We start from the raw sequence: 10382 nt of genomic DNA on the forward strand, positions 1-10382 counted from the left end.
TGCGTTCTATACAATCAATGTTTTCAATGATTTTATTAGTTAGAACGCATAATTGGGATTGCAACAACAATTACACCTGTGTACTTTCTTTTGCTCGTCAGTATATATTGCTGCGTGAGGCGTTAGACAACAAACAGACAAACAAACAAAGTATATGTTTATGTCGCGGAGATGTTGCTATTGCGGGATGCGATTTATCACTAACTTAATAGTTGCATATTCTTAGCATCACGCCGATGCGTGTTTTCTTAACATTTGAATCAGATCATCTTCAGATCTTCTGTTTTTCAAATATTTATGTTTACAAGCGGAAACAAATATTGATGTAATGGTGTTAATCGAGGGACATAATGTGTAAATATACGCGTTTCGCCCTCTTGTAAGGAGAACGTAGAAGCCTTCATGTTGATTTGGTGATAAGAAAGCTCTCACGCTCACCTGGGGGTTCCCAGATCCCGACATGACGTGAGTGAGTGAGTGAGTTTTCAGCAATATTCCAATAATATCGCAGCGGGGGACACCAGAAAAGGGCTTCACACATTGTACCCATGTGGTGAATCGAACCCGGGTCTTCAGCGTGACGAACCAACGCTTTAACAACTAAGCCACCTCACCGCCCCGGCTCAGTGAAGAATGCGGAAAAAGAAACGATTATAATCTCCTCTCTAACTCATATCTCATTTTCAAATTGCATGCCTTAATTGCTTGGGTAACATCGATCAAATGTATTTCTTTGTTCCCTGTAGCAATCAAAATTAAATTAAACATCTTTCGTGACACAAAACAATCAAATATGCCCTACAGAGCTACTTCCCTTTTCCTCAGGCTTCGCTTTCCTGGAAATCACGTGACAGGAAAGTCTCGACAACTCTGCACAGTGAGGTAAGTACGAGAGGATGAGTCAGACAGGCAGTCAGTGTGATATTTATTGGGCGTGTCAGAGTGAGTGTACGAGGCTGTGGAACTATTGTAACGGTAAAACCGTTTCTGTTATCTTGATATGTACCCAGATTTGCAACTGAGGCGATCAACCACGCATCAGTCTAGCGCGTTCTACTTTCGACCTTGTTATCCATTCGAAACCGGGCAAGTCATGAAGTTATTCATCAATTGATATGGGTCGTCAGCAGTGATCTGCTTATGCTCCATGCAATGATCTGGATAAGAATTTCTGGCATACTGCCTATTTGTCTTATTTATTTATTTTTTGTATTTTCATAGCAGGGTGGGTATGTTCATCGTGTGAAGACGAATCGAAAATATCCGGGATAGGTGGGAGGTGGGAGGTGGGAGGTGAAGGCATTCAAAATCGTCCTTTTGAAAGGATTACGAAACATGCTGACGCAAAAAGAGATGGCATAATTTACAATAGAAGCAGCATGAATATTTCTGCAAAACAAATTGATGCCTGAATTCTGTGCTTGCATTACAATAGTTTAACTGTACCAACCCTATTTCTCCAAAGAGGAACGGAAACTAGACATTTCTATTTTCGACTTCTTACCGAGAAATTCTAGCTGTAAACAGAAATGATACTTCGTGAAACAATAAAACAAAGGCTTTAGCACATGGTGCACACGACAGAGGCGTGTTAATAAAGCGGGTTATGATGATTATAGTGCTAGGTGTTGATTTCCAAGTTAAAACAATACGTAAATTCTGTACGCAAATTGAGTGGGTGGGTAACACCAGAAAACAATCATCAAATGTTCACAATTACCAATTGTATTCTAAAAATAGCTAGGTTTGCGAATTAATGCTGTATGGGAATTCCAATGGCTGTACAAAACAGAGTGACGATACATATTTTGTGACTTCATAATTACGATGGCAGTATAAAATAGTAGCAGTAATGGCACTGAAGGCAATGGTCATAATTTACCCCTAGCAACAGTGCTGAAGCGTCTGTAACAGATTAAGACTGGATATCCAGCATGAAATATCAAAATAACTTTCTTCACATACAGGCTGCTGATTTTGGTGAGTGAGTGGGTTTAGGTTTACACAGCCTTCTATATTGTCTGTTTGTGGTCCAATATGTCTCTGTTTCTGTGGCAATGTAATAACACGTCACAAACTCATTTGGATGAAATCATGTCAGCTATCAGAGATAAAATCATTTCAAGGCCATGTTTTGCTGTTTAATATTGTAAAACTAAATGATGGACGGACCTGACTTTCAGTACAGAACAACAGGGAACATATTTCGATATTTTGGGGTAGTTAGTCTCCTTAAAACAAACAACGTGTACTAATGTCTATGACAATAATATATACAAGACGTGTTTGCAATATTACGCGTGGCTAATTAGTGTTTTACGACATCAGATCATGGAACGAACTTTGACGAAGAAGGATCAGAAACAACTGAACAGATGGTTAAACGCAAGGAAGAACTTTGAACTGCTGTACAAGGCCGACCGTGATGGTTGTTCCAACACCGCCTTCCACCAGAAGTGTGACAACAAAGGGCCTACAGTCACAGTCTTCTATAACACGTCGGACTGCGTGTTTGGTGGCTACACCTCGGTCAGCTGGGACTCTACTAATGCCTACAGGGTCGACCCGACAGCATTCCTGTTCCGTTTGTACTTCAAAGGTTCCAGCAGCCCTAAAAAATACCCAGCAACAAACGGCACCAATGCAATTTACGGACATGCTAACTATGGCCCTACTTTTGGGAGTGGTCATGACATTTACAGTTTCAATGCGACTGTGGCCTTGAGCGGTGCATCCTTCCCACTCAATGGTTCTTTGGCTCCTGGTACAAGCTACGCCCTGGCGGGAGACAATGCCGCATCACTGGCCTGTTCCAATCTCAACTGCTACGATGTGGGAAGTCTACAGTGTGAAAGGTGGGTTGGTCAGATACTTTGGTTCCAGGAGTTATTGTCGATCAGTGCAGATGCGGGTTAGAATACATTTTCAGTGTTGTCGATCGAAGCTGATAACGGGATCGGGTTGTCAGTTTCACTGATGCATGGCGTTGTATCTCTGTTGCGTAGGTCAATGCTCATGACCTATAGTGGCCATCAGTGGATTGTCGGCTTCAGACTCGATTATTTGCAGACCGCCGTCATATAGCTTAAACATGGCTGAGTGCAGCGTTAAACAACAGAGTTATTGTCAGAATACAACTTTATACGAGTGACCACATGGTCAGAATTGTGAATTGGTTGATTGTGTGTCATTAGAACCTGGCGTTGTTGACCATTACCCACAATAGTAACTGGATTTCGCGGTACAGACTTGATTAGGCCCTTCCTGCCATCATATACCTGGAACAACAAACACGTGTATTGTAATTGGCATGATTTTTATTAATATGATGACAGACACATGCACCCTAACTTTTGCAGATGGAGGCATTATCAACTACGACCCATGGAGACAACTGACAGAATCTTAATCAGTAACTGAACTACGCGGTACAGACTTGATTAGGCCCTTCCTGTCATCATATACCTGGAACAACAAACACGTTTATTGTAATTAACATGTTTTTATTATTAAGATGACAGAAACATGCACCCTAACTTTTGCAGATGGAAGCATTATCAACGACGACCCATGGAGACAACTGACAGAATCTAAATCAAAGGTAGACAGCAGTTTTCCACGTCTGAACATATTTATATGTCAACTCAATTTCTGACATTACATGATTAGCTCCCTTTGAGGAAACTATTTCAGAATAGATTTCGATTACACAAATAATGTCACCAAATTGTCCTGGAATATTCACTTACTAAGCGGACACTACAGAACACCGTTAGCGTTAAGATAGCCTCTCTGTCTATGTCCAGAAACTACAGGCGGTAGTGTATGAGCTCTTCGACAAGATTCAAAACAAGGCAGGTTTTTATTAAATGCTTCTATGGTTAGGGCACCAGCCTTCATATTCTGGTGGGTACCTTGAAACAGACTCCTACTTTCACAAATTATCCACCACCCATTCATACATTGGTTAGCGTATCTCCCGAACATAGTACCTTTTGGTGACTTAAAATACTTTACCTCTACCAAGACTCCAGTCCCACTCCAGCTCTGTTTATTTCAGGAAACGAATCCATTTCCTGGAACAGCTAGTGAATCAAGCGAATCTAAAATCTGTCATGTGGATATTTTATTTTAGTAACTTGCATGCAGCTACTGACATCAGTGTTGGTGCTTCAGGTTCTGAAATCCGAGATCGAAACATATTCACCCATCGATGGGGTGAAGGTAGGACGAGTCAACATTCTACTGGTGGGGGCAGTAGGAGCCGGTAAGTCCAGCTACTTCAACACCATGAACTCAATCTTCAGAGGTCACGTGACTAGTCAAGCCTGCAGCGGAAGTGCCGAACACAGTCTTACGACGAATGTGAGTCGATTTATAATATTTGTGTGTGAAAGTTTCTGTTTTGATCATGCATCTTCACGAGGTAAGGGAGGTAGCTAAGAAAGTCAAGTTTCCACCCTTGAGGAACTAGGCAATAATGATAATAGTTTGATGGGACAAGTATATGCACATTCCGAAATCACTCTAACCCCTGAAACAAAATTCTCCGTAAGTGACAAATGCTTAAAATGTGTTCCGTATATTATTCAACTTTTACAACATCGCTAGACATTTTTTGTCCTCACTTATTAATCAGAGCCACTATGATAATAGTGCATTCTATCGACAAACCTGAAATAGTGAAAGCTTACTCGTAGAAATCTGTTAGATGCTATGTAAAATTTAAAGCATGTGTTTTTTTAAAAAAATGTTCATGTAGACATATATAAATTTTTATTTGATGATTCATAGATCTCTGAGAATACGCTGCAAGATTTATGTATATAAATTTTACTCTAAACACATTGACTAGATTTATATACGTTTTTATTTATTCATTTCAGATGTTTCTTCTAGACAGAACTCAGAGTAAAACATTCACAACGTTTTTAATCAAGTTATGTTAGCATATCCATGAATCCATGATTTTGTGTTGCGATCTTTTGCCGCAAAACACGGGAAATATGAACCCTAGTGTAATGATACCATATGTATGTATTTTTCTCTTAGTATCGGAAGTACAAAGTCCGGTCCTCCGAGACGGGTAAACCACTTAAGTTCCGACTGTGTGACACACGAGGCCTAGAGGAAGAGCAAGGCCTGGACGCGACTGACGTGGTAGCCATATTGATGGCCACCTTCCTGACAAATATATGGTACTTCATGATGCTATATAGATCTCATATCATCAATGCAAAACCCAAAATGATCATTAGTGACATGTCGGGTCAAATGCCTTCCGTGTGAATGTATGTTCCATGTTCGTCCAAATATGTGCAACGTAACTCGATTAAGTAGATTGAATCCACCATTTATCTTCTGCCCTAAATCCTTATTCACAATAATTACTCATAACGTTTAGTATGATCTGAGATCCATGTTGATTGGACCTAAAGATAGTTCTGGAACATTGTCCGCTTCAGGTATTGGTATTTCATGAAGGTCCATAAACGACATTAATGTCTTCGAAAACATACAACAGATCCTTTTATGAGCGCATGATATCTAGATGTCACAGAATGTATTTTATATTAGTACTGTCTTGGATCAATAAATGTGTAATTCCCATGGTTATTTCTGAATCATTTGTCACCACTCGCCCCTTTCCGTAACAGGTATTCGGCTTGTCCCGGAATAACACGAGTGGGTCACTAATGATTCTCGGATCCCAGAAGGCTCCCTGTGAGTCGGTGCTTGTCTGGAGGCTTTGTGACATGGCTGTTCACACAACACCGTATCCCGGTGCTCTTTATTGCGTTGTTCGGTCCGTAGTCTATTATTTACAGTCTATGATGTCTCTGTAATACTGGGGTAACCTTATAGGTAAAGTGTCCGCTCATAAAGCCGAAGACATTGATTCGAGTCCCAACATGTTTCAATGTGTGAAGCCCACTTCTGGTGTCACCATCTGCGATATTACTGGAATATTGCTAAAAGTGGCTTAAAACCATACTCACACAGTCTGGAATATTGCATATTGTGGTGTTTAACCGTATGCACGCAGAATATGTTTGTTTCAAACCTACCTTTTTTGTTCCCAGTTTAACCCAGCTGTGTCAATTTCGCCTGACACCCCTGGATACAATAAGGCCCCTGTAACACAAGACAAGATACACTGTGTGGCATTAGTCATGGATGGCTGTTCCGTGGACGTGTTCTCGGACAAAATTCTGCAGAATATGAAAGCAGTACAGCAGAAAGCTAACCAGAGAGGTATACACAAATACAGCAATTTTAGATAGGGTCTTCCATAACCCAATTTAACAACAACTTCAGCCAATGAAATTCGAATTTGTTTTGAAGCTATCTTGAGAAACCTACTACCCTTTGCCAAGAGTAACAAACCCGTGAAGATCCGGGTCTACAGCAACCCAGGAAGGAGTTACACTTCAATTGTGAGGCCCAGTTTTTACAGTTGTATTGTACAGTGTATTAAAGTTGCAGTGTTTTCACGTGAAAATTCAACGACCTGAATCTAACTAGTAGCCTAACATGTAATGCCTAATGTTCTAAACCACTCACCTCTTTCTTGGAATTCTTTCCATAACCCGACAGCCACATTGTGTCACTATGAGGTATCCGGTCGCATTTTATTTTATAGATTTTATTCAGACTGCGCAAAAGTTAGTTGGCGTTTAACTTTTCCTCGCTCAATCAAATCTTGTTTTAATTTCTTTAGACTAGATTTCACTATAACTCAACAGGGAAGTAGAATTCACTTCCGTTCTAATTTTATTCTATACAGGTATACCACAAGTGGCCATCTTAACCAAGGTGGATAAGGCCTGTCCACATGTTGAAGAGGATCCAGGGACCCTGTTCTACAGCTCTGCAGTCAGTGAACTGGTGGAACAAGTGTCCCAACTCATTGGTCTGCCCCTGTGCCCACGTTCTGCCCGTGAAGAACTACGAGAAGGAAATGGAGTTGGTGGATGACGTGGATGTTCCTGCTCTGATCAGCCTCCGTCAGATGCTAAGATTCGCTGATGACTATCTCTACAACTTCCTGGATGAGGAGGAAGATTAGAAAGGGAACCATACTGATGCCAATGATCAACGCAGATGTTCTGTACCCTTTCGTTGTATATGTTTTGGTTTCCTCATTTTGTTCATGGTTTCAAAATAGCCTGTTTGAAAGGTGGTAGGCGTTTTCAGATCAGACTGTTGAGAAAATATGAGATTTTATACCTTTTGCACTTACACATTACTCATTTACTACAACATTCAAATTGTACTCTTTGATAAACTTATGCATAAATTGTTGATTTCAATAATTTTGACATGATTAGAATCATATAAAACACGCTTAAATGGAAGACAATAATCGTCAAACCGAATCATAAATGATAAATCGTTCCTCTCCCCAATATATATATCTATAGTTAAAAAATGTTAAACGGCATCGTACCAGGTCAAGTGAAAACGATAACAGAGAAGTAACTTTATTCAGTATAACAGTTGAGAACACATTTTAATCCATTTCTCTCAGTAATACTAACTATTAGCCCCCGAGAAAGCTAGTATATAGTATATTCCAAAACAAATTACGTATTTAGATTACAGTGTTAAATTAAAACGTACGAATGAATAAATGCAATGTTGCATTTAATCGACTCTTGTGCCCTCTACCGGTCGCACATATTATTTCAAGCAAACCCCATAGAGTGAAAAAAAGAAGCGTTTTATTTGTCAAGTCTGAATCTCTTCCGTTGAGGGACACATTCAGCGATTAGTTTGAAATGCTTGTACATGATCTGTGTGCGTTGTGGACAAGCGTGTATATGCGTCTATAAACACATTTTATATCCATACATGTGTCTCGAACACATATACGTTCCTTTGGCAGAAACACACTGTTTGCAAATAGCTGAAACATTTCCATCTATATACATAGCTAAAACATTTCCATCTATATACATAGCTAAAACATTATTAATATGTATACATAGCTAAAACATTTCCATCTATATACATAGCTGAAACATTTCCATCTATATACATAGCTAAAACATTTCCATCTATATACATAGCTAAAACATTATTAATATGTTGTAAACCGTGGACGCATTCACTGACAGAAAAGTTCGTTATTCATCATATTGAACACTGAACGTAACCGAGAAACATTGTGAAAGAAGACAAGCTGCAACTCCCTTTATTTACCTTCCGTATCTCATAAGGTTACTCCAATATTTGTTATATCCAAGCTAACTATTTTTTCGTTTGAAAACATCCTATGTATGCATCTTTCTCTTTTTATATTTTACAATTTAAATGTGTGTTTTTATTCCTTTTATACAGTCAATTCATTTTTAACAAATACCTTTACAATGTATGTATATTTAATTATCTTATGTACTTATAATGCACCTTGTTATTCGGTATAACAGTTGAGAACATTTTTTAAGGCACTCTATATCACACCACACTTCTCTAACGGTAAAGTTCGTTATTCATGATATTGAACACTGAACGTAAACGAAATACATTGTGAAAGAAGAACTCTGTATTTTTACCTTCCTCATCTCATAAGGTTACCTCAATATTTCTTATATCCTAGCTAACTATCGTTTGGTGACATTCTATGTATGCATCTTTATGGTATATTTCCCTTTTATATTTTACATTTTAAATGTGTCTTATGTCATTTCGTTCTATATTGTCTCTCATAACCCATTTTTGGGTGGTTCGCTGTACTTTTAAGTAAATTCTATGTTTGTATTTTATATTAATTGGTGAGAGGTGAATAAAAAAAATCTGTCTGTCTGTCTCATACGATCAGGGAAGGATGGGGTAAGAGGCTAGGGAGGGGGATGTGGGAGGACCGTACTGAGCACATAGACGTACTTCCAATAGAGATGAGCAGTTTGCTAATAATGACGGGTGGTAAATATGCAATGATCAGATGAAAATGGAGAATTCACGAAATGTATCATAAACTAATGTACAACAGTTGCCAACCCGTTACACCTAGGGTATTCTGGAGAAATTCACCTGTCTTCTCGGGATCGGGTGGTCAGGCTTGCTGACTTGGTTGACACATGTCATCGGTTTCTAATTTCGCAGATCGGTGATCATGCTGTTGATCACTGGATTGTCTGGTCCAGACTCAATTATTTACAAACCACCGCCTTATAGCTGGAATATTGCTGAGTGCGGCGTAAAACTAAACTCACTCATTCACTCACCTCTCCTCTCCTCTACTGGCAGATTTGAAGAATGGTTTGACTTATATTTCGTGGAATTGTTGATCCATCGAACTGAGCAACCGATCAATTGGTTGCAAGACACACATGAGGGGAATGAACGTTTTGGCAGAATGATACCTCATTATCATTCCGTTTCATTTTTATGATTTAATAATGATATTGGTTTGTTTGTGGTTTGCTATGAAATATGGTTGGAATGGGTATTGATGTTTGGCTCCAGAGGGGACTTCAGTATACATACTTGTACTCATAAAGTTCAGACATCTCTACCTGTGGTTCGACTATGACTGTGTCGAATTTTGTGTGCAAAACGGATGTGTATGATATATATTGGAACGTGTTCCGACAAATGAGCTACACATGACATTGTTTTAAATCTAACACAAATATAGAGATGCTGAGCATAACCGATAAGATGTTTTGGATGGGCTCTTTTATTCGAAAGTGGCGTTTTTTTCGTTTGGCTTTTTCCTGCCGTATATCTATAACCCTTAGAGTGAAATGATTTTGAACAGACCATTAAGCTTCGGCATTTTCCATATATGGTCAGTGAGCGAGTAGGTTTAGTTTTACGCCGCAATCACCAATATTCCAGCAGTCTGTAAATACTCGAATCTGTACCAGACAATCCAGTGATCAACAACATGAGCATCGATCTACACATCTGGGATACGATGACATGTGTCAACCAAGTCAGCGAGCCTGACCGCCCGATCCCGTTAGTCGCCTCTAAGGACAAACATGAGATACCGAAGATCAATTCTAACCTGGATGGTCAGGGGTTGGGTGAAGCAATAGGCCTGGTAGAGTAGGGACAGAACTTCAAATTAAAATCAAAATCCTAAAACCCATTCCACAAAACCTATTCCACAACCAAATACTAATAACTAGATTCTAATAGTAATACCAATACTAATCATATTAATACTTAATACTAATCTTAATACTGATACTAATAGCTACATTTGATACTGAATAGTAACTACACTATATATACTATATACTAACAGCTTTGTGCCAATATCAAATTAATTCCATGCTAATAACTAAATATTAATATTAACATTAATAGTAACTTTACTGTATGCTTTTACTGTGGATAATGAAACTGTAGTCATGGAACCTGTGGCT

The 10382-nt window shown here is 39.0% G+C and overlaps 1 protein-coding gene across 1 annotated transcript; it reads left to right on the forward strand.

Moving 5' to 3' along the window:
- Positions 1-708: 708 nt before the first annotated feature.
- On the forward strand, positions 709-7131 carry LOC124274105 (interferon-induced protein 44-like). Its single transcript, XM_046709420.1, is given in 9 exon segments — positions 709-877; positions 2329-2855; positions 3546-3588; positions 4108-4365; positions 5053-5167; positions 5170-5198; positions 6084-6255; positions 6788-6924; positions 6926-7131. Coding segments are annotated over 9 exon segments (1509 nt in total). The 5' UTR covers positions 709-793; the 3' UTR covers positions 7070-7131.
- The last annotated feature ends 3251 nt before the right edge of the window (positions 7132-10382 follow it).

Source organism: Haliotis rubra, unplaced genomic scaffold (assembly GCF_003918875.1).
Source record: "Haliotis rubra isolate DU_JTF1 unplaced genomic scaffold, ASM391887v1 Scf1878, whole genome shotgun sequence".
Lineage (NCBI taxonomy): Eukaryota > Metazoa > Mollusca > Gastropoda > Lepetellida > Haliotidae > Haliotis > Haliotis rubra.